The sequence below is a fragment of the Apus apus genome, chromosome 18, assembly GCF_020740795.1.
Source record: "Apus apus isolate bApuApu2 chromosome 18, bApuApu2.pri.cur, whole genome shotgun sequence".
In the NCBI taxonomy this organism is placed as follows: domain Eukaryota; kingdom Metazoa; phylum Chordata; class Aves; order Apodiformes; family Apodidae; genus Apus; species Apus apus.
In genome coordinates this window covers 297,931-325,354 of record NC_067299.1, presented here as the reverse complement: position 1 = coordinate 325,354, position 27,424 = coordinate 297,931, and the positions used below count along the sequence as shown (strand labels likewise).

At 45.5% G+C, this 27,424-nt stretch overlaps 1 protein-coding gene across 1 annotated transcript in view; it reads right to left on the bottom strand.

Annotated features, from left to right (window-relative positions):
* Positions 1–27,424, bottom strand: part of LOC127392194 (uncharacterized) — a 190,770-nt gene that overhangs the window by 127,936 nt on the left and 35,410 nt on the right. The window contains exon 2 of the mRNA XM_051635882.1: positions 1,761–1,971. Coding sequence (XP_051491842.1) covers positions 1,761–1,964 — 204 coding nt within the window. The 5' untranslated portion in view covers positions 1,965–1,971. The remainder of the gene's footprint in view (positions 1–1,760; positions 1,972–27,424) is intronic.

Sequence of the window (27,424 nt, the reverse complement as noted above, 5' to 3'; positions counted from 1 at the left end):
TGGCAATGTCCAGAACACATTCAAATATCCTCCCTCTCCCTTAAGGGGAGGATGATTAATGACTAGAGAGGCAGGCTCTGCACTGATGGCAAATCTCTCTCTAGGGAGGATGGAGGGGTACAGTGACACATTAAGCACAGCACCCTGCAGCCCGCCCAGGGCTTGGTGAAGCTGCTCTGCTGCCTAATGAGGCCACAGATGTAGGGCTCAGATCAACCGAGGAGAAATAAAAATATAGGAGGGTCATGCCACTGCTGAAGCGTGGTGTGCTGGAAGTACAATAAAACAGGCTGGTTTTTGTTCTGTCACCCATCCTGAGAATAGAGCCATTTTGAGTTTCAAACACTCAATATATGGGAAGAGAGGCACATTCTCAATGTCCTTCACAGCAGTCATTACACAGGTCTAGCTTCCCCATCCCACTAATTTGTTGCTTTCATAACACTAGTCCAGTCTGTATGAAAATAATGAGGCCCCTCAGGACTCATGGGTTCCTCCCAGCACACCTGTGGCTGAGTGAATGGCAGGGGCCCCAAAAGATTCTACGACTCTGTGCAACTGGTAAGAGACTGGGAAACCACCAGCAGGATGGTGGGAAGCTGTGGCAGAGTACAACCTGCTCCTGTGAACCTGGACCTGCTGGGTCAGCACCTGTTTGAGATGCTAAGAATCCATGGGAAATAAAAGGTAGGATGATACCCCAGCTAGACGACCTTCAAGAATACATGACTGTAACCACTGATAGTATATAAACACAGAGGTGACCTACTGAGCTGATCCTAGTCTGGACAGGGAGGATGCCAGGCCAGACCCCACGGCAGCTCTCAGCCCTCCCAAGGCACTGCAAGCCAGCAGAGCTTGGCTCCTGCTGCTTTTTGTAACAGCCAGGGGCTGCTCAGGCCAACCATTGATCCCTGTAGGCCTGAGATCCCTCTTTAAATGGCCACACAGCTAAAAAAAAGTATTGTTTGTAACCCTAGTTTCCTTAAATAGGGCTGGAATTTTTAATTTTTTTTGTTTACTTCTGTACCTGTTTTGAAGATTTGTCAACAAATGTCTATGCACAGTTTTGAGAAGCTCACAAGAAAAGCAAATATGAGGGTGTTATATAGCGGCTCAGGATGCAGCTAGGCCTGACCAACAGCCCTAAAGCCTCCCGAGAGTCTCAGAGTGTCTGCAGAGAGCAGGAAACCTAAGGAAAACATTCCAGGGGGGACCAGCCCGAATAACCAGGGCCAGGTCAACACGTCAGTCTCAGTGTCCAGCAGCAGCATGGTGTGACCGAACCCGAGGGACCCGAGGGGCAGCAACGACCTCTGAAGGGTGGCAATTAACTCCTGAGGGGCGGCAATTAGCGGCGGCCAGGCCGCTGAGGGGGACGAGCCGCCCCTGCGGAGCTGCAGCAGTGAAGCCACCGAGGGGGCTCAGTGCCCACCCCAGGTGCCCCTGGACTCCCCAGCCACAGTGTTTACCAGAGAGGGAAAGCATTGGAGTGATGGAAGAAAGCTTTCCTCAACATTTCCCTGTGAAACCTGCTTGCCATTCAAAATTTTTGCAGTCAGAAAGCATGACTTCCCATTTCTCATGCACAAGACTGTGAGGCAGCTTTTCCAGTCCCCTGCATCTCTGCTCCTCGCTTGCCTTTTCCACACAGCCCCTCTCCACGCCAGATGAGTCAGGCTGAGCACTCCATGAGCCCAGATCTTTGCTGCCACACATAGGAAATGCAGGGTTCAGAATGAAAACGTTACTGAGCTCACCATGGCCGGCGAACGGAGAAAACGCGAGCCAAGCCCCTCAGCTCTCACACGCAGACGGGTTTGACAGACACGGGGATCTCGTCTTTGAAGAGCCTCAATTTTGGCTGCATGTAGCTGGTGGCCAGGGGCGTTCAGAAGAATTCTGGTGCCTTGGGCAGAGTCTGTGATCAGCTTTGCCGAAAAAATATACTCTGACGTCTGCATACAGTATCTGGGAAGGGAAAAACCAAGAAACGTGAAACAGAATTTCACCATACCCAGACAAACAGAAAGACAGCAGTTATATACTTATTTCAAACCTCTTTCACAAAACATGGGTAAGAAATTCATATTCTTCTTATGCAAGCCCATGGAAAAGGAGAAGAGAAAGTAAAAAAAAAATAATAATTAAAAAATGAAGAGTTAAGAAAGAAGAATTTTAGAGAGGCCAAAGCTACAGCCAAGCTCATCTTTCTGGTGACAGGGACAGATTTACTTGCAAGGTGCTGGTCAGGGGAGGACCAGGCCCCTTGTCACAAGGTGTTAAATGGACTCGATAAAAGTGGAGCCATTAGCCATATATCTGCTGTGCTCAACATCAGCCCTCATTGATCCCTGGCTGCTTGTAAGGCTGGAGTTTTACATATTCAATTATCAGGGGAGAACATTTAAACAAGTCGGAAATAGAGTAAGGACAAGAAAACTGCTGATACTTCAAACCAGGGTGGATCAGAAAGTCACTCACTATATATATTCCCAGATGTTTACTATGCATTTATAGAGATAGCACTTAAATGTGAAAAGTTACACTCCATTCAGCTGCCAAAACCTGTCTTCTTGAGAAAAGAATATATACATCTTTGGTCTGGAAGATGACACATCAGGTGATAGCCATATCTAGACACTCAGAGGAATAATCTTCCTTCATTACTTAGTATTGCAAATGTGTACTCTCTCTTGGAGGGAGAGCAGGGTCATTTAAGCCCAAGTCTTTCACTGCTCACATATATTACCAGAAATTATCTTGTTCATTATTAAGGACTGAATATTCCTTTACAAACCATACCCAGTTGGGAAAATGTTATAAACACATCCACTTTAAAGTGAGAAGAAAGGAAGACAGAAAAAACTTGAGTATGCATTGCTCTAAGAAGTAACTGCAAGGAGAATTAGAAATATACTCTTTTTTCCTCTGGACAGCCAACCCTGAAGCAATGAAGAAGAGAAATACTTCCATTAATTTCTGCTTGGAGAGATCAATACCACAAAACCAACCCAACCAGATCCTTTTCTCCCTGTAACCACTGCAGGGCTGGACAAAACTCCCACAGAAAATATATTCCCTTTTTGAACTCACCACCTACCAACTGCAGTTTTGCTCATTTCACTTAGTAAATTGTATTTGTGCACTGAACGCGGCTCACAGTCATTTGACACCTGACATTTTTTCTGGGCATGGAAGCCTTCTACTGCTGAGGTAGAGACACTTATACAAGTCCAGCTCTTGGTCTTGCTTATTACATTAATTGAAAATGATGTGGTGAAAGTTGAAGGAGGTGAATTCATCAGACTCGGTATGAAGGCTGCTGCTCAAATGGCACCTGATCTGCTTTCAAAATGTCTTACTTTAATGTGCCTAGTGATACTTTGTTAAAGAGACATCAAGTATTTAATTATCTTTATCTTTCAAAAGTGAGCAAATACTTGTAGTTAAATTAAGTATGATAATCATAGCGGTGTCTCATGTGCACTGTAAGTTGGGTTTTGATTTCCAAGACATTGCCTCCTAAAAGGAAATAGTTTTTTCCTTTGTTCTGCACTGCTTCTGATTGGAAGAACAGTGAATAATTAATCACAAAACTATTACGGACTTGTAAATTACTTCAAGAATATGACAAGTTGTTTCCATGGCCCCCTCCTGTGCAAACAGGATGTTCCTCTGGGAGCATGGGACAGGCTCTGGCAAACCCCCAAGGTGGCTCTCTGCTATTTCGAGAGATGAAAGAAGCAGGAATGGTTTCATCAGGAAAGTGATCTTAAATCATGCAAAAAATGCCAAGCAGTTCTCACTGCACCTTTACCTCGGGGGTGGGAACTTCAATTTCCATTTCAAAAGCATTTCCACAATGTTAAAGTAGGTTCTTCCAATTAAGAACAAAACATTAAGTTTTCCTTTGAATTTAAATTAGGCAAATTCAAACCCTTCTTAACAGCTAAGTCTTACTGAGCAGTGGATATCAAGTGTGCATCTTCTGCTAAAGTATCCCATGCACACCTGTGGAAGGACAGGAACAAAAGCCCTCTCCAGCCCCCTCTCTCAGTGCAGGCACTTGGTGGATTGCTGCAGACAGGACACTGTTGTTTCGTCTTGCACGAGAATTTTGGCTAAACCAGGATGGCTGCTGAGGTCCCAACCAGTCAGAGCTGGAAAAACTACCAGAGTGGATAAAATGCAAAGGAACACAAAGCAGGATTATGTGCAGGTATTCCCAGAAACAAAAGCCAGCACCAAACCTGTTGCCCCTTGGAAGCATGACAGAGGAAGCTTGCCAAAGCCTTTTGGAAGGGGTTGTTAGAACTAAATAACTGGAAAATAGATAAAATGCTAATTAACTAGCTACTGGAAGACCAGACAGGTTAAATGCAGTTGCAAGAGATGGTCTCTTGCTTCAGCTGCTCGTTTCTCAGCCCTGGCAACTCTTGCCTGGCTTCCCCAGCTCTCCTGCCCCAGGAGCACCGAGTGTCCAGGATGCCCAGAATACAAGTGGCATCGGGAAGCAGGTTTGGAGTGCTGGAGGAGTTCCCAATGAGTTTCTGCATCCTTCAATAGCTCAAGGAAGAGGGAAAAACAACAAAATGGACCTTCAATTAAAACAGGCTGGATTTGACACAATTACAGAGCAGTGAGAGAAAATAAATGGCCTTTTACTGATGCTGGAATTGTGCAGTGTCCTCACATTGCTCAGTTTTGATTTCTGAATGAAGAAGTCGCTCTTCTTAATAGTCATTCACAACTGTTGCCTTCTGCCAGTCCCATGAGGTGCCCAGCAGCCAAATTACCACTTCCTTATTCTTCAGTAACAGCTGGTCTCTTTCAAAGAAAGTCTTCAGTTCAGGGGAAGCTCATGAAGTTTAGCAGTACACTAAGCTATGCTGAATTACACAGGAATTTGCATTTTACATTTATATTAATGGCAGATGAGTACACTATGATTCATCTAACAATAATGAATGCTAAAGGAATAAGTAATGATCATGATATTACAACTGTGCCATAATCCTCTCTACAATTTCAGTCTCTCTCCTATTTCTACAAAAGCAGAGAATTGGTGACTGTCACTGGTAAGGGGACATTGTTCTCCTATTACCATCCTGATTCAAGTAAAACTTTTATGAGACATTCTGACGGGTTTTCTCTGAACATATGGCTTAAAGTCTTCACCAACTAGCATCTTTCCAGGATCCAAAATAGCTAAAAATCACTCCTGGTCCTTTTACGCTTGTTAATTGTGTTGTCTTCCACCTTCCTCAGAAAATGGTTTTGTTTTTTTTTCTTGAGTCACCTTAGTAAATTCCTCTGATGCTGTCTTTCTTTGAACATAGGTCTTCTCACAGTATAGGTGTGACTTAACTAGCTGACAATTTTTTATGCAAATGACTTCATTCTGTAAATTTAAAGGATGTGGCCTAAAATTTGCTTTAAGAACATAATTGGAAAAAAATCCTGTCCTCATAATCCCCATAACAGAGATTCAGTTTCACATCTTTTGCAATATTCTTCTGCTTAATGCTGCTTTAAAGCCCTTTGGCAGGAACAGCTAATAACAGCTTGGAAAAATTAATATGTATGCTAGATAGAAACATTCTATTGTTTCCATGGATACCAGTGCAAAATCCCCCCTGCGATATGTCTTCCTGCAAAATGTTTAATCAGCAGCAAAAAAGCCAAATACCTGTAAAGCAGAGAATGAGCTTAAAAGACCTCATTAGGCTGCTGAGGAGACATCTCTGGCTGTTGCCACGATGTGCACCCACTGTGTGGCAACTGTGCCACCTGTCCCCTTTTGGGGGTTGTGTCCAGGGCAAGGACCCGACCTTCTGCACTACCAGCCCTCGGGGACATCAATGGCTGGGGGGTGTCCAAGCCACGTCCTAGGGTTCCTAGGGCCAGCGGCACCATGGGCAATGGTTGGGCAGAGGGGACACAGGCTCAGAGAACCCAGAGGAGGCTTCAGGGGCTGCCCCAAGCTGTGCTGACCCTGTCCCAAGAGCCCTGGTCCCCACTGCCTCCCAGGCAGCTGCTGTGGAAGTGCCCCCGTGCAGGACTGGGCTCCAGGCGCTCCCTGGGTGCGCGTCTGCAGCAGCTGCCTTAGCTGAGCACAGTGAGAGGCACTTGGCACATTACAGACTTGCAGGGATGCACTTCATCAAAAATCAGGGGTAACTGAAGCTCCTAGCTCCTTATTGGAGTGCAGTCTTGTTAGGAATTTTTTTTTATATGAAAACTATTACAGTATCCAGCAGAAACAGTCCTTCTGAGACATTCAGAACAGCAAAAGGTTAAAATAAAACTTCCCTGCTGCAGCATAATCAGGAGATGGCCAGGCACAGTCTCCATGTTACCATGCTGTACACGCTTAAATTAGAACAGCCAAACAGGTTTTTTATATATATATGTATATATATAGCATAAAGGTATTATAATACATAGACCTCTTTCCCCTCTCCAAATGGCTTCACTTTCCACTTCTGACTGAATTTAAAACTGTTAGATCTTGATTCAAAGCTCACTGGAAAAAACATGCTTTTCGTATCAGAAGATGGGCTTCCTGTGGCCTTGCAGTGCTCATCTCTGAGCACTGGCAAAGTCCTGGTTAATGCTGGGAGATCAGGAGAGCAGTAAAAGCCCTCCCAGGAGTGTCTATTTAGCATCCGGTGCACACACGGATTTCCTGGACCCAACACAAGGACTGGATGCAGACAGTGTTTTCTGCACAGCATTCTCTATTGGCATCAAGCTGCTGGGCGAACCCAGCACCACCAGCAGGCACAAATCATACTGAGCAGTGAGGGGGACTTTCTTCTCATCTGCAGAGCATGAACTTTCTGAGACTTCAGCCTGCAACACAGCTCAGGCTGAAGGTTTGTCTAAGCCCAGCATGAGAGCTGAACAGTGTCAATAAACAATGAACATGCTTCCAACCAAGCAATTAAATCAATGCAAGTCAGGAATTCCAGCAGACAATGCAATTACTGTATTAACTACAAAAATTGTTGTATGTAACTACTGCATGGAAGAAACACCAACCAAGAAAAAGTTGGGGCTGTTTGCTTCAACACTTGCCTCTGCAGGGGAACAGGATCCTTCAGTGGGGTCAGGGACCATGCTGGATTCAGGGTGAGGACACCACTTAGGAGTACAAAAGGTTGTTGATAAGAGGCTTCAGCACAACAGAGCCTGTCTCTCCTCCAGAGCTCTGCTGAGGAGGACCCGAGGTGGGATGCTGCCATCGGTGCCCCCAGCAAAGAGCAGGGCCAGCAGGAACCCCCAGGCCCAGGGCACAGCTGAACCCCAGCATCAGGGACAGGCAAGTCCTCTGGAGCTGCAGCAGTGCCCGTCACTTCCTTGTATCCTGCTTAATTAGGAGTCGCACTGCACATCCTGCCTGAACTACTGAGAAGAGCTACTTAGCTTGGAAAATTCAACACCCATCCGCTCATTATACAAGATAAAATAACTCTCACTTCAGCAGGAGCTGACGTGGAGCCTGGAGAAGAGCAGATCTGTGAAACTGGCTGTTTGATCCGTGCTTTGCTAGCTGTTGTATCAGCTGCTCTCAGGAGATGAGAAGGAATATTAGCCAGGAAATTACTTTCCAGTTAGTTCAAGCTGTGTTTTGCAATGCTGATTGAGGTGGAAGGTGACAGAAACAATTACTAAATATCAATAATATTACATACACATTTAAAATGCAGCCAAGAGTCTTTTAATACAAAACAAAATGAGGTTGTGATCCTGTGCAGGGACTCAGTGATGTTGCTGGGTTAAATCTTTAACTCAGAGGAATATTTGAAAATATCTTTTTTGCCTCTTCCAAATCCCTTTTAATATTCACAATTGGCTTCCCTCTGAGAGATCAGCAGCTCTGACAAGTTGTTTGAGCTGAGAAGCTAAGGATTATCTTTAATAAAGCTCTCCTATTCAGGACAAATCTCCATAGACATGTTTACAAAGTAACTCTGATATTTTACAGAAAAAAATTGTATTAATTACAACCACAGTAGCAGCAAAAATAGGTGGTGAAATGTTTCAGTCATGGTTGTCATAAAGAAGAAAAAATAATAAATCAACATGGAGCCTTCTTTGGGAATAAACACTTGATGTCCCATGCTGACTTTCACAACTTCTGAGTTTGCCAAAGAAAAGAGACAGCCCAGCCAAAACTCCACCACAGAGACACCAAATTGAGTGGGAGTGTTGATCTGCTTGAGGGTAGGAAGGCTCTACAGAAGGACCTGGAGAGGTTGAATTGATGGGCTGAGGCCAACTGTTTGAGGTTCAACAAGGCCAAGTGCCAGGTCCTGCATTTTGGTCACCACAACCCCAGGCAACACTACAGGCTGAGGGAAGAGTGACTGGAGAGCTGCCCAGCAGAGAGGGACCTGGGAGTGCTGGTGGACAGTCCAATGAACATGAGCCAGCATGTGCCCAAGCAGCCAGGAATGCCAACAGCATCCTGGCCTGTATCAGGAATAGCAAGACCAGCAGGAGTGATCGTGCCTCTGTGCTCAGCACCGGTAAGGACACACCTCACCACACCAACCCTGTTCAGTTCTGGGCCCCACACTATAAGAAGGACACCAAGGTGCTGGAGTGTGTCCAGAGAAGGGAAACAAAGCTGGTGAAGGGTCTAGAAAACAAGCCATATGAGTCAACAGCTGAGGGAACTGGGGATGTTTAGTTTGGAGAGGAGGCTGAGGGGAGACCTCATTGCCCTCTAGAACTACTTGAAAGGAGGTTATAGGGAGGTGGGTGTTGGCCTCTTCTCCCAAGTAAATAACAACAGGACCAGAGGAAATGGTCTGAATTTACAGCAGCGGAGGGTTTAGATTGGTATTAGGAGGAATTCCTATACGGAAAGAACAGCTGCCCGGGGAAGGTGGTTGAGACACCATCCATGGATGTATTCAAGAAACTTGTAGATATGACACTTCAGGGCATGCTCTAGTGGTCGAGGTTGTGGGGTTTTTTGTGGGTGTTTTTTTGTGGTGTGTGTGGTTGTTTGTTTGGGTTTTTTTGTGTTGATGGTTGGACTCTGTGATCTCAGAGGTCCTTTCCAACCACAATGATTCTGTGATTCTGCTGAAGTTGGGATGATGCTGCTGGACTCACCAGAGGTGACCGGGCCTGATGAGAAGCTTGGTAGGAGAACAATGAACTCTGTTTCTCTCCATAAGCTGAAGTGAAACAAAATAGGAAATAAAGGAAAAGGCTTACTGAGGATTGCACAGGACTCGGGGGTCCCTCTCAGCCCCCCAGTTACACGCTGGAGGGATGCTAGGCCAGGGGCTCCTGCCATGGACCACCACAGCCCTGGCACCCACCCTGTCTCTAAAATTGCTGGGCTACAGGCTGGGAGCTCCTCATTGTCTTGCAGCAAAGCAAACAGTTTGAACAGGGAAATGTAAAAGGTAGCTCAGCTCCCTGCAGCAAAGGAAAACAAATGGCCATAATGACAAGGATGCTCTGACTCACCGGAGCCGGGCTTCTTCCCTGCTCAAGTTACTTCCAAAACAGATGTTTCCTGTGCATGATTATTACACTGGTAAGTGCAGAACAGAGTAGGGAAGGCAGATGTTATCCTGACCTCTACTTTCAGGAGCATAATGGCTGATTTTTATTTCTGGCACATAATCTGAACGTATTCATCAAGGAGATGTTGATGAAAAAAAAGGACAGCAGCAGTATGAGCAGCTGTATAAAAAAAAAGGGTTCTTTTTGCTTGTCTGAGTAATGAACACAGAGGAAAACAAAAAATGACCTTGAGCTCCTTCCACCTGCTTTTGCATTAATTTGCTTTATTTCAGTATTTCCTGTTTTCTCCCGATTTCCCACTTCCTCTGTGTGCTCAGAGCATCCCAGGACTCCCCTGCAGCACAGGAGGCTGCTGGGGCCGGCACAGGCACTGAGCCACAGGCAGTGTTTGAGAAGCCTGGGTGTGAACCACCAGCTTGACTCAGTCCTGATCCCACCACAGATCTGTCAGGGCAGATGGTTTCCCTGGTTAGCAAGTGGCTTGGGAGACCCCAAGCCATGACCAAGGGAATCACAGAATTGTTCTGATTAGAAAAGACCTTTAAGATCATTGAGTCCAACCATAACCTAAGTCTACCAACCAACCAGACGAGCCCTGTCCCCACTGCTTTCAGTCACTTCTGAAAGTATTAATTAACATGTGGATTTACTAGCATCTGTATTTCAGTAGGACTAGACACCCATCTGCACAGGAGAACCCACCTCAGGCCCTGTGCCCCTGCCACCCCAAGCACTGGGGACTGTGCTGCCTCCCTCTCGCAGCAGCTCAGCATCCATCCCTGCACAACCAGCCACGCTGGGAGCGGGGTGCTGGATGGCACTGCTGGCACCCATGCTGCCCTCAGCAGGACAGGAGGTGCCCCAGAGCCTAATGAGAGACAAATGAATCAGACTTTAGAATAATAATAATAGTAAGAAAAAAATACATATATTTGTCTGCAGAAGGTCAACCAAGTCAGTTCCTGTCAATGTAATGAAGATGGAGCGAGGCAGACTTAGAAGACAGGCGAGTCAAAGCAAACTGCTCAGAGCAAAAATGATGCCAAGATTTCTGATCTCAGGACTCTGGTGAAGGCCTAAATCCAGAGGAGCCTCTAAAGATGGCAAGAGGAGCAAGATTTTCACCATTAGCAGCAAAGATGAGACTGGTGCAGCCACAAGGACATCAGCAGGATCCCCCTGCCAGGCGGGGGATCCCAGAACCCATCCCAGCCATTCCTGCCAAAAAAGGGGGAAACCATCTGCAAACACTCGGAGTACCAGCAGACAAACCACAACTGGACATGGAAAATGAGCCAATTCAGCCCCAATTATTTGTTTGGTTTCAGAGCTCCTGTGCCAGCTTAGGAACGTCCTGATGGGTATGATCTGCCTCAGGTCTGACACATTTAGCAAGGAGCCACAATTGCTACTGTAAGAAGAGGCACTTAGCAACACCTCCAATTAAAAATTTCAATTGTCTCAAGTAAGCACCCTATCATGGATTTAATAAGATTGCCTATGTTAATTATGTATCAATGTACTGTTAAAAGAGAACTAAAGATTCAATAGAGAGATAAATCCAGATGTCTTCTAATTAGCTGCAAGCTACATGAAGCATGAAGGGTGAAATTCATGCCTGCGCAGCTTGGCATTAGTCCGATGCAGAATTTGCCTTCCACCCCAAAACTGGAGACTCAAGTACTGTGCTGGTCTGGATCTGACCCCCACTGCACAGAAGCAGACTTCACTGCAAATGCATAATGACCTTTTCATCAATACCAGATACTTGCAAAGAGATATTTTTCAAATTATTTTAATGCTTTACCTGCAATTCAATATCAATGTAATTAGATCAAGATTATGCACTTCCAGCTATTACTTAGTTTGACTGCTGCTGCTCAGCTACGTGGTATTTGAACAGAAGAAAATAGAACAAAGCTTGTCTTCAAAATATAAATATAATGGGTGGGATCTTTTTTAAACATTGCACATGCATGCATTCATTTGCAATCAGGCTTATTAGACACTGCAAGGTGTGAGACACACATTGCTCAATGTCCTGAAAACAAGATCAGAAACTGGAGGAATCACTGGTATGTGATCTGCCTTCCTTCCAACAGCTAGGCCAAGAAAATACTATTTACCTTGACTTTTAAAGGTCTAGACAATCTGTTTCAGAGCCCTCTGGGCCAAGATGACTTTTCCACAAGGGGAATAAGCATCTGCCCATGCTTTAGACTAAAAGGAAAAAAAGGAAACCTAAGAAAAGAACCCATAAAGCAAAACAAAACTCTCAGTGCCTTACTGCAGATGTTCTGTGATTTTAATCCTGTTCTCCTTCCTCTTTTTTCTTATAATAACTTTGTCTCCATTTGGATTGATACAACTGCAACTGAGCTAGTCACCATGCACATCCCCTCACAAATACTACTAATTGCTAACATTACACAACAGAATAGCTATCACTTCTTGCCTTAATTAATTGTAAGAAAATGTTTGAAAATAGGGGAAGGAGAGATGACAAAAGAACACACAGAGTGCCCAGATAGAAAAGACTTTGGGTGGAAGAGATGGGCATTGGGTTGAGCCATTTACGGGCACTAGGAGCCTGCCTGGCTAGGGACAGGAAGGCGAGTTTCTGATAGTGTAATTCATGGAACAGAACTAGCTGTAAACCAGGTGTCGTGTATTTCTGTTGTGATATAAGATGCTTGCTGTAGTGATAACGACAGGGCATCAATTATCCGTTTAAGTTTCTTTGCCTCTGATAAGTTAGTTTTCTTTGCTTGCTTGCCTCCTTCTTAAATTACTCAGCTGAATTTAGAGTTCCTGAGCAGGACTAAGAGCCCTATAGAGCCAACAGATGTCAACTTCCAACCCCCCTGCTCCCAATCCCTCCCCACTGCCATCCCCCTCCCCACCTCAGCATGGGTCCAAAGAGGAGGGTGCAGAGGAGCAGCCTCCACTGTAGGAAACCCTGAGTGCTGGCTGGCTTGTCTGCCTCCCCATGAGTCAAGTAATTCACTAAAGTAAGAAGGGGTCTACAGTGTTTCAGAGGACCATACCAAGGAGCTTAGCTCACTGCCATGGTTGTGCAGATTTCAGACTAGGTCATCAGGAAAGGCGGGGGCTGCTGAACCAGCCCCCTGCCCCCAGCACAGAATGCGTGAGAACTCACCATAAAGCACAGTCACCTTATTTAGACCTCGTGCACATGAAATTTAGTCACATCACTCCAAGCAAACAGGCAAGAGAGAAGATAAGTTTGACTTAAATATCAAAAACATCCAAAGAAAACTATTTGTAAAGAAAGAACTATTCAGAATAAGACCAGCTCATTTTAACATTTAACACACGGGGGGAGGGGGGGAAGAGAGAAAGCAGGCAAGAAAACTCAGTATAAATCGAGTCTAAGCACTCCACCAATCATCAGCTCTCTAAATCAAGAAATCTGGCAGATTTTTCCAAGTGGGAATCAATCTTCCTGTCTCTGCAGTAAATACTGCAATCCTTTTTCCTGCATGGTATGGAAAATGTAACTGCCACATTCAAGATTCATTGAAAAATATTCTGCCAGACTGTCTGAATGTTGCAGTTCCAAATGCTTTTAAACAAGAGGGCAGAAGAGTTAGTTTTGGCGAACGACAGGTTTGGCAGACATTCCCAGAGTGTCGGAGCAGCAGTGACCCTCTGCACTCCACACACTGAGCTCTTTCAGCAGCTGCCCCCACACCGCGACTCTGCCAGGAAACACGGCTGGGAACACGGGGCAGTCACGTCACCACTGCAGCTGAGAAGGGTCCCCGGACCAGCCACCTTGCCCAGCTGTTCCAGGGGTCTTTACAGCCCTGGCTGACCCAGGCACAGCAGGGACGAGCCTGAGGGCTGAGCAGCCTTGCAGCCTTCAGAGGTTTTCCTGTAGCTTAGAGGCTGGACTAGAGCATCAACATCCCAGCTTGGACCATATCCTGAAGAGGTTCCAAGCACGGAATGGACAGGTAGATCTTGGCCACCATGACTCCAGCACTCCCTGGAGGGCGAGCAGACACAGAGAGAGGAGACCACTTGCCCATGGGCACACAGGGAGCCTGTGTCAGTCCCTGGTGGGATGCTTACATGGTTCCAGCAGAACAGCAGCAAACCAGGACTGTTTACCAATGCAGACCCACCACCAACATAAATTGGCACACGTACACCAATATTCCACATTTTCCCCTACAGTAATGGGACTTTTTTCCCTCCTCTCATCTTTGACAAATGGAACTTTAATGAGGCAGTGAACTTTGTGGAGTCCTCCAGGAGAACAGAACACTGCAGTGCCTGCTCCTGCAAGCAGGTGGAAACTGTTTCCAGAGCCTGAGGAAATGCACCTGCCAGCTCAGCTGCCATCCCCTCACCTCCTGGGCTGGCAGAGATGCTGCTGAAACCACAATAGAGGGCAGCACGTGGAAAAATATCCAGAAGGCAAGGACAGGGAAATTAGCAGGAAGCCAAGGCTCAAACCACCTCTCCCCCATGCATTGCCCCTGCCTCCCCCAGATATTTCACAGCTGCACATCAAAAGCTCAGCCCACAGAGGACTAAACTGGGGTAGTGAAGGATAGCAACTACAGTCAACATCACCGGAAAATGACTCCTTAGTTCTCAGTACAACATAGCAAATCAATGCTGCTAGCATTAGAATATGTTCATGCAACAAGAAATTCAAGTGATTTTGCAGAAATAACCCTCAGGCAATAGGTAAAGGGAGAGGATAAAGCCTATCAGATTAAGAAACTACTTAAATTAATAAGTCACTGAAACAACCAAGAGAGCTGAGGTTTTTAGGGCATTTTTAAAGCATACTAGTGAACTGACAAAAGGTGTTCCTTTATTCCCACATTATTTGAAGTCCAAGGGACTTCAGCACATGCTCCTAATGAGGCTGACTCGCAGGGGTTCTGCTGGTGTCAGGTATTAAGCTCTAAAGTTGGCAGAACTGCAGTGAATTGGGATCCCCCAGAATACCAGAGGTTTTGAGACTTTGTTTTAACACTGCTGTCCTGGCTTCATGCCAGTTTGTTTAATTATATCACAGTGCTCTCCATTTCCCTCTGCTGTTACTGGGGGGCCAGCCTCCCTGGTGCCCCTAGCCCTGCACCACCAAGGAGCACAGGTTCTGGGAGTCCTGGTGCAGTGATGGGTGAAATGACAGCCTGACAGATCATTCCTGTACCCACAAGAGGATTTTCTAAAGCTCATGCTTCAAGGTGAGAACTCACATAAATGGAAAAATTCCACTGTACATCTGTCATAGACATGGAAAGAGGAGAAGGCTTCAAGCAGAGGAGACGCCAGGTGAGGAGCCCAGAACTGGGTCTCAAATACCTCTCAATGTCAAATGGACTGTCAGGAGGCAGCAAGTCAGGACTGAGCTTCCTCACTTGACCTTCAACAAGGGAGAGAACCAAACTAAGCAAAGCTTGAAGAAATCCATGCTATCACTGGTAAGGGAAAAAGGAGAGAACAGGTTATTGCCTTCCCATTTATCCTGCAGGTTCTCTAAAAAACTTAGGAGAGCTCAGTTCAGTTTGGTTTTTAACAAGAAGTAATTTGTATGCCAGAGAAAAAAACCTAAGGTTTGGCTTTGCTTCCAAGTATTTAAGATACAACAGCAAATGTGCCTGGAAAGCAGCAGAAGGGGACCTTGCGAAGGTTTTTTTCTACATTGGTAAAGATGGTTATTCTTTTTCCGAAGGGATATATATCTTTGTCTCAGTTTTCTGCATGTGTTTTGACTTTGTCAGAGACCAAAGTAACATATTTAATGCAAAAATGCTGAGAGAGTCTCCCAGAGCTGCAGTGCAGATGTGTCACCTTCCCTTTTCTCCATGAGCTGGGTCTGCTCATCAACCCATTAGTCAGGAATATGCCCCAGCAGGGAGCAATCTAATGTCCCTTCAGACGAATGTGCAGTAAAGACAAGCATTCAAGAAATCAGCAAGAACAATTTCCTTTAAAAATTAATTACTGATGACATCTAATACAATTGTACCATGCAGGAATACACCAATTAGTCAGCAGTTATCAAAAAAGAATATTGATTTGTTGTTCCTCATAAACCTGTAATACTAGATTGAGGACAAGACAATTCCATAAAGCAAGAGAAGAAAATTTGCCTTCATGAATAAGACAGATGAAACAGTCTGGGTGTCTGTGGTTTTCTTCCGGGATACCTGCATCTCCACTGGGGTCTCTGCACCAGAAAGGCACACTCAAAACAGTTAAATCATTCTGCTGAAAAGTTACATCTCTCCAATAAACAAATATATAAATAAATTGACCAAGCCACAGATAATATTTGTTGTTCACAGCCTTATAAATTCAAGGGTTTTTTAAAACTAAGCATGGTCAGAAAGCATCACGGCTGCCCTGGCCAGGACTTAGCCCTGTCCCCTGGCACTCATCTGCTGCCACTGCCTGTCCCCTGCCCACTCCAGTGAAGCACAAGGAGGTCTCCAAAGGCAGCACGTGTCATCAGAGCAGTGATTATTATTTCTGATTACACAGTGTTTGATGACAACACCATCATGCACATACAAATCCCACAGAAAAACAAACACCAACATGATCTCATGCTGCCGTTTCCATGGATGCAGGGCAGCACTGTCTGCTGGAGAAAGCTGGCTAGAAAAAAATGTTCTTTGGTCCAGAATCTCACGCTCCCTTTCTGCCTGTAACTACATGCACTACATTTTTAAGCCTCCAATTCCCCTTTCTGTTCCTGCCTCTCTAAGGTGTTGCAGCTGCATAAAGAAGTGAGAAGCAAAGCAGGTGGAAGGGGTGGAAGCCAGAGCAGAATGACCCTGACCCTGGATGTGCCAGCCCCTGAACACCGCAAGGATCCAGCCCCTGCAGGAACAGCTCGAGGGCTCCAATGCCCTGCTCATTTATCTTCCTTTTAATTTTATTTCTTGTTTAAAGTAGTACATAAGACAAATAAAACTGCTCCTATGGCAGCTTTAAAAAAAATCTCCTTCCTGGTCTTTTTGGTGGTTCAAGACAGCTGACAAAGGCTGAACAGTTCTGGAGGCGGGGAGAAGAGAATTGTCAAATACTTGATTTCCAGTGAAAAAGCCTGTGTCCCTGCTCAAGCAGGTTGCCCAAAGCAGTCTGCCCAGGGCCACCAGTTGGGTTTTGAATATCTCCAAGGATGGAGATCACACACTTCTCTCTGGACAGCCCGTTACAGGGTCTGACCGTTCTCACAGTAAATAAGTTTCTTCTGATGTTGGATATAATTTCCTGCATTTCAATCTGTACCTATTCCAGTTGCAAAACTGGAAGGTCTCAGAGTGCCTGATGAGTGCCTTAAACCTTGCACAGCAAAAATATGTTTTCCAATGAACACAATTCCAGGGAAGTCAAGTAACCTAATTCCACGTCCTAAGTTAGGCTTGTGTTTAAATACCGTGGTGGCTCAGCCTCGGTTTCTGTATTACGCATTTTTTCATAATTAACAAAGAAAGAAAAAAGCCAGCTAAGCAGGAGGACAAAACAAGAATGGTTCTTTTTGCCCTGTATTGCAATTGCACAGCAGATAATCCAATGCTCTTACCCAATCCTGACACGCTGTGACAAGGCAATTTCCTCCAGGCTGCTTATTCACTATTCAACTCACATCTTATTGACTGTATAAATCTAATCTGAAAATAATGCCTTATTTCCCTTAAGACAGCAGTATAATGAGAAAATAGCACAACCTGTATGACAGCTAGTTTTAGCAAAAATTCTAAGTGGTATTTTTGGTGTCTTGTCAGGAAGGCAGCAGGCAGGTGCAGGTGCTGCCCAAAGCAGCCCCAGCGCTGCAGTTTCTGCCGGGCCCTACTTTGCTCTGGCAGGCTGGGGAGAGCTGCACCCCTGCATGGTCAGTGCTGACCAGAGGGAACAGACCAGCACACTTCCACCAGAAAAGTGGGGCAGGAAGGAGGAAAAAATTGCCAGTTTTGGTTCCCTCTTGCTGTTGCTTATGACATGCCCAAATATGCTTCAGAAAAGGGGTAAGTCATGGAGGAAAAAGTGGATGCACAGAAGGGAGAGAGGTATGATGGGAACATTCTCCAGCACTTAATACAATTCACTGAACACATGCAGAGAGTTCAATTCCCTCAATATTCCCACGCCCACTCCTGCACTGGAGCACATCAGCTGCTACCAGTACAACCCCAGCCCCACCAGTGCTGCCCTCTCAGCTGCAGCCCCACACACAGGGACTTCCCAGGGCTGGGTATTTTTTAAAGCATCACACATACGTTAAGTTCCTTACACACCGCAGCTCATTATTTAGAGATAAGAGGCTCCCTAGAGAACACATTGCAGGCTTCCTGTGGAAAGAGCAGGCTATGAAGTGCTCACATGCGAGGATTAGTTGAAAAAACTGATCATTGTGGTGTGTTCTTTTGGAGGTTCCTCTCTGCAGGAGGCCACAACTGGCAGGTCCCCTGGGCAGCCACAGGCTTTCCTTCTGAGGTACAATTTCCTCCTCCCTCACCCTGAGCTCCAATGGCAACAGAACATGGGAAAGTGTGAAATCCACATGTGTCCTGCTGTCACCAAGGCTGGAAGGTCTCAGCAGCCCTGCCTGTGGCCAGAGTCCAGCAGAGCAGAGTCAGCCCAGGCACAGTCACCAGCTGCAGGAGCTCCCCCCAGCCCCAGAGCTGCTGAGCATAGGTCAAGTCAAGTTGGCAGCAGATGGGCAGGTCTGTTCCCTCCATTCTGGCTGCATTTCTTTTTAAGCATCCTCCTCTTGTTGCATTGCGTTGCTTTTTTTCCTGTTATTTAGTACTTCAGAAACAAAACTGATTAGATGCCTCACCAGAAACTTCGGTTTGAGGAAGTAACAGGAAGCAGTGTTAAAAGCATATTGAATATTCATTCAACAATGAAATCCTAATTCTGTTTAGTGGTTCATCTTGTGGAAGTACATTTCAAAGTGAACTAGAAAATCAAGGTGAATATTAATGATGATGCTGTTTTTTCCTCAACAGATCTCATTTCTAAGTCATAGTTCTGCAAAGTCTTGTACACAACTTAACCTATCACTGAGGCTGAACAGAAAAATGACACAGATGAGATGTATATGTGCAGGGCATGTAGCAACTACTACGGACTTTAAAAATGCAAAGTCCACAGCAGTTTCATAAACAACAACTAAATCTCTAGAGGTTCTCCAGGGCCTCCAGGTTGCAGCAGCAGCTTTAAGCTGGGGGTGCAGCCCCCATGCAGGGGACCTCCCTCGGGGCCAAGTCTGGTGATGCTGCCCAGGTTCTGCTCAGGACATCCTGCTGCAGCTGGTTTGGGCTCTCCTTCCCCTTCCAGCCCATCTATGTGAAGGAGGAGGGGACACTGTCACTGGTGGGTGACACTAGGTCCAGGTCTGGCTGGTAGCCTGTGCCTTCATCTCCCCTTGTCACCCACAGGCTGACCCCTCAAGGAAGAGGGCAACAAGAACAGAGGAAAACAGCATCCCACTGCCAGCTGCAAGGAGCTCCAGCACAAAGGCAAGGCTGGGCCTCCCCTGCTCAGCTCTCCAAACATCTCTTGTTGTAATGCAGGGTTTCTTCTCACCTTTCAGTCAAAACTATTCCCCAGCTTTCCAGAAACAAAGTCACAGTTCACTGTGAGGTGCCATCTACACGTGCAAAGAAAATAAGAAGAGTCAGTTTTTATGGAGAAGCTGCCTTAGGGATTTCAGTCAAAATGATAGTCTTCAATTTTATTAAAATCAATAGATTTTATTACAGTGTAAATTAAATGAGAGGCTATTTTCTTCTCAGATACCAGAAATAACAGTATGAAAATCGCTTCAAGCAATGATACTCGTTCAGATGTCTTAGCTAATGTTATCTGTGTGCAAGTGTAGAGTTTCATTTCTTTTTTCATCCCTTAAACACCAGGCACAGTCCATGAAACGTGGCTGAGGCTTACAGATGACACAGACATTTTTAAAGGCTCAGCCTCACTAATGGTTGAAACACTGGAGGGAGTTCAGAAAGAACCTGAAAAGAGTATTGAGGTCTGTAGAAATGCTCTACTCTTTAAGACTGCCATCTGTTTAGCTTACTAAAAAGAGGCCTAGAAGTTAATTGGTTACAGGGTATTAATGCATTGACAGGGAGAAAAATACAAGGGACCAAATGGCTTTAGAAAAAGTGGTAGCAGTGACCCGCAGCAGAGGTCTGGGTTCACATCTGCAGGCAGCACCTCTGGTCTGCTCAAGCAAGGAAGCTTTAACATCAGTGTAGGTGACAGTTTAGTAACAGCACTGTTTGGAGAACTGAAATTTCTGAAACCACACTAAGAAAACTGAGGCTTTGAAATGCCAGGATGTTGGTGGTGCTCCAGAAAAAACCTGAAATGCTGTATTACAGTAGATGTGAGAAGCTGTGGCAATAGCCAATATTCTGTCAAAGTTGATCTAATAATCACTTAAACTGGACTTAAGTGCTTGAAAGGTTAATGTAGTGACAACTTCATTTCACCAAGCTGCCACATATCAGTAGACAAATCATTTAAATAAATATATACACACTCAAAAGAGGGTCAGCAGGGCCCTGTAAATGCACGTCACATTCTGAAATGCTGCCAGTTACTGTCACTCTGAAGGGAGAATTGATGTTAGGCTGATTTGCATAGGGATAAGCTGGTCCTGAACAGCAAAAACAGAAATTAAACAGGCAACAGCCGGTCACACAGTATTTGAAGTTTATCCCAACACATGATACAAAACTAAAGCATCTCTAGTCCCCCATAGATGGTACAGGCTCTGCAGAAATGTCCTGGGCCAGGGTGTATCTATCTCCCCATGGCCACAGGCACCTTGGCAGCCATCCTCTTCCATCTGGTCACTAACCTGGGCCCTGAGAACCACCAGCTGCCAGTGTCCTCACCAACACCAGCCAGGACAGAGGCAGCTCCTCCCTGGCAGGGCTGGTGGCACCTCCACCTGCTCCTGTCCAGGGCAGCAGCAAGCCAGACTGCCTTTCCTCTGCCCATGAACCAACAGAAATGCTATGGCTGGGAGGCGGATCGATGGCTGCTGCAATGGCCTCCCTGTGCCCTCAGCAGCAGAGCTGGACCTGTGCCTCAGGTACCTCCAAAGACAGGGGTGAGGTGGAGGACTTGGTGCCAACATACTCTGCTTCTGCCACCCTGAGCACATAATTCAGCTGCCTCTCTCTTGTTGCCCTAAACTGCTTGGACAAACACCAGAAAAGCCAGCAAAGTCGTAAGTAGGAGAGGTTAGGGATGCTGCAGACACCCAGGGCCTCAGCAGGGCAGGGGCCTGTGGAGATCTGAGCAGAGCCCCCATGATCGCCCAGCAGCCCCTCAAACCACTGAACTGTGGAGGAGAATTTACTGCAAAATGTAGGACAGAAACAGAGATGCTGGCACTCTATTTGCCCCTGCATTCTGCATCCCTGCTCCACTGGCAGCCTCTAGCAAGCCACAGGTACCAGTCCCCCACTGCTCTGCACTGCAACAAACATATCGCCTTCCAACTATTAGCAAAGGAGACAGCCCTCAACAACTCGTTTAGAATGAGTGTTTCACCTTCAGATACCTACATTTTAAAGAGAACTCTCACCTCTCTGCAGCCCCATAGTGCTTCAGGAGCTGCTGCAGCTCAGCAAATGTCTTTGGGTCTCTGCATGGCAGGAGGTTGGTCTGCAAGCCCCCAGGCAGACTCTGCCTTTTTGTCACGAGACCCTGACACTCAACCATCACCTCTAAACTTGATTGTCACCATCAGAGCAATTAGTGTCACCAGAACTCCAGTAATGGCACAATAAAACACTTAGATAACTGGTAGACACAGCATCTGCACTTGTCCCCTGCACGTGCTTGATGCTGAAAGTGAAGGGCTGGCATATTTATTAGAGACAGACCCAATATGGACAGCAGCTGGGCCAGCTTCCCACACACGGATTTTTCATCATTTCCATTTAAGCCCTTGCAGCTTTGACAGACACTTCTCCAACTCGCTGCAGTGTCGCTGCCGGTTCCACTTGCACCAGGAATCGGAGCTGGGAAAGGCTCCGTGCCCTGAGGGGCTCCAGAGCTGCCTGCACCACAGGGACAGCTCAGAAAAACCTGTTTCATCTACTACTGTAGTATTTGCTCTCTACAGAGAACATGTCTTGCTCATTCTGTAATTAGAGCATTTACATAAAAAAACAGATTTCTGCATCCAAAGTTTATCAGTTCTAGCTGAATTTTTTGTGCAGGTTTTTTCTCTTCTCCTCTAGAATTGTTTTTGGTTTGGGGACATGATAATTTCTATCTTGCTAACTATGATGTCAACACTAAAGGATTTGCTGTTCCACTAGGAATACATACAATGAGAGGTGACTACGCAGCATTCCCATTCCTCTGCAAAAACCACTGGCATCAGTTACAGAAGTAAGGATCAAACACTGGCTGGAGCTCATGGGTGCAGGCACAAGCAGGGCTGGAGATGGTTACACTGCACTTAAACCAGCTAAGGACTGCCCCCTCTTCCACAGTCCCCTTGCCTGTAACATTCTCCATGCCATCTCACAAAGGTTTTTCAATTATCTTTCACCCATGTCATTGGTGAGAGAAGTCACATGAATTGGGACAACACCACCAGCTCCCAGGACACCTGCTGTCACAGGAGAGGAGTGCTAAGGACTCTGGACTCCAAGACCAGACATTCCTGTCCAGTAGATCCTTCAAAAGCCATATATTCAGTGACACTAATTAAAAAGACCCAACCTAACAAAACTCAAAGCCAATAGGCACAAAAAAAACCAAACCTCCTTCTCCCTCTTCTAATGCTTATGTTAATATTCACCCTTGATTTTACATAATGGATCAAGGAGTCTTCCCCATCCCCAGAAGAAATAACAAATCTGAAAGCTGTGACTGCTTAAAGTGATCTGGATGTTATTTCATGAAACTTATTTTACATAAAAGTATGTTATCCACTACTATAGAATAAAAATGGCTTAGTCATACATGCTTTTCCACACTCTCCCTCGCATCAACTGCTTTCTGACTCATTTCAGCATGACATTTTCAAACAAAGGTGAAGGCAGCAAACCCCCAGCCTCTTGCACATGTTTCTGGTGTGCACTCAAGCAGCCTGGACTCACAGGGAGAAGATCTGGTACCTGCTTGGTGCCCCAGCCTGGCCCTCACCAGGTGGGGAGCTGCCCAGCCAAGGGCCCTGCAGTCACCAGGCCCCCCAGGACCATGAGCAGGACCTCTCCCCATGCCAGCCCCAGCAGTTGGGCCAGGGGACTGTGCAGCTTATCCCCCCCAACTCCGAGCAGAGCAGGGGCTGCAGCTGAGCTGGACTAGGAATGGGGAGTGTGGGATCTGCAGGTGGGATTTGGCTCCTGACCCCAGGAATGCTCCCTCCCTCCCTTCATTCTCCCACCCTGTTTTGGAAGATAAAACAGGCAAAGGCACGTGAAACATGCAGACAAGAAAAAAATGCCTCCTATTTTTAAATCTGAGCTGAAAACCATTTTTTTTAATGAAAAGAGACCAGCTCTTTGTTAGAAATGTGACAAATAACATCTCATGAAAAAATTCTGCAGGTTATTAGAAGTGACACATCAAATACAAGCTGGATTATGGGTACAGTGTAGTCATTATTTTTTAGAGAGCCACCATTAAAATAGTACTCACTTTTTAAACCTCTGATAGATAAGAAGTGCAGGAAACTGAGCAGACAAGAACCCAACCTACAGTGATGGAGCAGGGGTCCCAGAGAGACACTGGGCGGCAGGGCAGGACCACCGAGCTCTGGGTGCAGGATCCCTAGGGACACATCCCCATGATGTCCACACCACCCCTAGGACACCAGCTCAGGCTCTTCTGAGGAAAAGGTAGGGGTGAAATCAGATCAGCAGAAATCCAGACTAGTGAAGATGACAAAAAGCAACCCTGAATGCCACAAAAGCCATAGATGCTCATTGATCCCATTTTTTCTGTTAGACTGAAAATTCCCTCAGAGGGACAGAGTGGAGCTGTACAATAATTGATTTTTTTGGCTCACTGACTAAACAAACAATAAACTTTTCCAGACAATACTGAAAGTTGCAAAAAGCATAGCAGAAATTGAATGAAGCATCTTGTTTACCAGCTAAGTTTTGAGGTTTTTTTCTTTAAACAAAACGAAAATTGTGTTTACCTTAGAGACTACAATTTTTTTTTTCTTAAAGTGTGGAGCAAAAATGTTTCAACTTTTTTTTAAAAAGTAGATGGTTTCTGTCAAAATAGTGTAATGTTCTCAGCACAAGTTTGAACAACTTCGGTCAACCTGAGTATGTTTTTTTGGGATAAAGTACTGAATTCAAAGGAAAAAGGCAGTGAAGGTAAGTCAATGGGAGCTGCTGAGCACAGAGCAGCTCTGGCTGCAGCAATCACCGTGCCCTGGTGGAGCTGGCACCTCTCAGCACCTCCTGCCCATCACCCAGCCATGAAGCTTTCCCCAAGTACTGGCAGCCCTCATTAGAGCAGAGCCTTTCCTGCTGGGTTTGAGGCTTTAAAGCTGACCCACTGTGCCCAACCAGCACAAGCATGAGGCCACAGAAAAGGGAGGAAAAATAATTCACAGACCTAAACCAAATATTTGCCACTTGCAAGTGTGAAAGCCAGGACTTGGGGTCATTTACTCATTCCAATGATCCCACAGACTTCCTCAAGAGAGAATTGCTACTGAGCCTTAGTCAAACGTGAGACAATGAGAACTGCTACATTGCACCTTTCTGTTGCTGGGGACTCCAGTTGTACATGAATTTGAGATGTAAGGGTAAGAAATTGAAACCAAACCCACTGGTACCACCCACAACTTCTTATGGGTTTATTCATGTAAACCAGTGTTAAACTGGGTTAAGAGGCCAATTCTCCTACATTTATGGCAGATCATAACAGGGAATTCAGCCAAGTACATGTCTTCATTAACTCATTTTGCAATTGAGAGAGGGACAGCCAGGAGCCCCTCTGCCAGTCATGCTTTTACATCTCTGACAAACCTAAGTCCCTCATCAGACTCTGGATGTAGGTACAAGTACATTAAAGACAGATAAAATGTAGTTATTAAGCAAGAACACAGTGTCTTAGACATCTCAAGACCAAGACATTGCAATCCCAGTGTTGCACTTCCTCTGAAAGCTCGGTGAAAGTTCAGGACAAACTGACCTTTCCAGGAAAGAGAAATCATCTTCATTTTTCTAATCTGAAAGAAAAAGTCAAGTAAAATACATAGTGCCTTAACAGTTACCAGAAGAAACTACATGGGACCTTTCTTTGCATACTAAAAATAGGTGTTATTTTAATATGCTGTCAGAGACAGACATTTATGGATGAGCAGACACCTCAGACACATTCCAGCTGCTCACAGCAGTCTCCCATTCTTGTGATCTTTATTGAGCATCACTGAAAGAAATCAATATACAATAGACCTATTTTCTTCAGAGAATTTTTGTAGAATATCAATAATGTATAGAAGTATAGACAAGCCAAGTTTTAAGCTGTGAAATAATTCAATACATCAATAGACAAACAGGGAATGTGGTAACTTCATCATTTGCCCCTTTAGAGATCAGATCTTTTGAAAAGACAGTTTAAATAGAAGTTCTAGCATTAGACACAGGATTTACTGAATGAGAGTCTAGGCTTCAGGATGTGCAATGCAGCACACAGGGTCCTTGGTTTGGGGTATACAAACAAAACTAATATTCCAACAACACAACACTGCCCCCCCATTACAATTATAATAATGTATTAACCCCTTTCATTCATTAACTTCTACTGGCTACATTTCTTAGGAATGTTTTCGATTTCTGCTGAATTTGGCAATGTGGGAAAGGTGTGAAAGCCATTGTCCTTGTTACAGTTTGCCAGCTACTCCGTTTCAGCACAATAATCCCAAGTATAGACAAAGCTCTAAGTAGTTAGACACTTTACTGACCCAGTAAGACGTGTTCTTCAGGACAAACTTCACCAGCTGGCATTTCCAGAGATCTTTAAGAGAGGCAGTTACTGAACAGATGCTGATGTGGCTGGGACTGATGTTCTACCTGCCCCTGAGGACCCCAGCAGAGACTGCAATACTCGTCTCCACACACTTTGGCAGAAGGGATCAAGGGATACCCAGAAATACTACTAGACTTAACAATAACTAGCCAATCTAAGTGAAAATAAACTGAATTCTAGCCTCATGTAGTTTATTGTTTGACCCTCAGTCTAGATGCTTAATAGAGCACAGCAAGACAAAATGCCTGCAGCGGAAGCACTGGAGAACAAAGTGCTGACCCTTCGACCCAGTGGAGATGAAATGTGGGACGCTAATTTGCTTTTTAAAATGTAGGGCAAATGACCAAAATAGAAGATGCAGCAAAATTAGCAGAGCAGAAAAGTCCAAATGATGTGGTAATAGTTCATTCAGTTAAAATCAAGTGCCTGCTGACACATGGTGTAATTCAATATAGCCATTGTTATCACTTCATGGTAGCAGGGAAGGAACAAAGGGTGAGGGAAAATACATATACATGTCACAGCAAAGCTTGCTCTTGCCTTTCTTCTGCTTTTCAAACATTCATTTTTTTTGTTAGGAGTATTTATCCCTTTCATGGAATCCTACAGATAACAAAATACTGCCTCATCCCAAGACATGCAAACACATTCCTGGCTCTTGATCATCTGCTCAGACAGAATGGATGCAAGTCTTAACTCTTGATGTGAGGTGTTGTAATAATGATAAACAGTGCAATGAAAGTGGAGAAATGTTTTCTACCTCCTGTATTTGACTTCTGCAAGGGAAAATGGCTCATCCTCTGTACTGTTGTGAAGGCATCCATCACTAAGATTTTTCACATTTAACTTCTTGCACAGAAAACTACATTAAGAGCCTGGCACTGAGTCTCAAATAGTCCTATTTGCTTCTACAACAATACACACAAGGTATTTAAGATTTTTTTGTCTTAATTCAAGCTTTCTGCTTGACGTTTGTGTTACCTGCAGCACTTACTGACCACAGTCATTACCAGCAGTCTGTGCCATGGGGCATTTCAGATGACTGGGAATTCCACATCTCTGGACAAAGATGGATAACTTCTTAAATTATGGGGTCAAATGTCTACTAACATAGATAACTTCACCAGCACCTAAGCTCACACACAGAATTCTTGCTTATTCTGTGGCTAATAACAGCTGTAAGTGGCATTTAATCCTATTTTTATGGTTCTTTGGAGTGCTGTGAAGTCTTTACACCAGTGAAAAAAGGCCCGCCCATCTGTTGAAATGCAGACAGCAAGGAGATGATGAATTTCCTTAAGTGTTTTCAGAAGTCACAGCACTCAGGATACTCTAGATCCTCCAGGAGGCTAGCATATGCAGGGGTTTCAGGCAAGGCAGCAGTGAGGCTCCAGGGCAAGGTAACAGCTGGCACTTTCAGGGGACCAGCAGCTCCCTTGCACCTCTTCAGCAGCCCAGTAGGCAGTGCAGGGAGGGCAGCTGGTGGCAGCGGCACCGCCAGGCTGCTGCAGAGGAGCTGGGGGCACCGCTGCTCCTTGCCCCCTTGCTCTCCTCCCTGCTCCTCCTCATAGGGCAACAACCCCCCAGCTGTAAAGATTTATCCCTTCAGAAGGTCCCTACAGGATTCCTCAAGAGATGAGCACAGGCCCTGAACTCCAGATGGTGCTTCACCTCTAGTGAACCCAGGAATGGGGTGCCTGAGGACTGGGGCAGCAGAGGGGCCCAGGGCAGGCAGGGTCTGAGGTTCCCTGGCCCAACTGTGCACACAGACCCAGAAGAACAGGCTGCCCCAGGAAGGCACCAGCCCTGATTATTCATCTCTGCTGTGCAGGGGAAA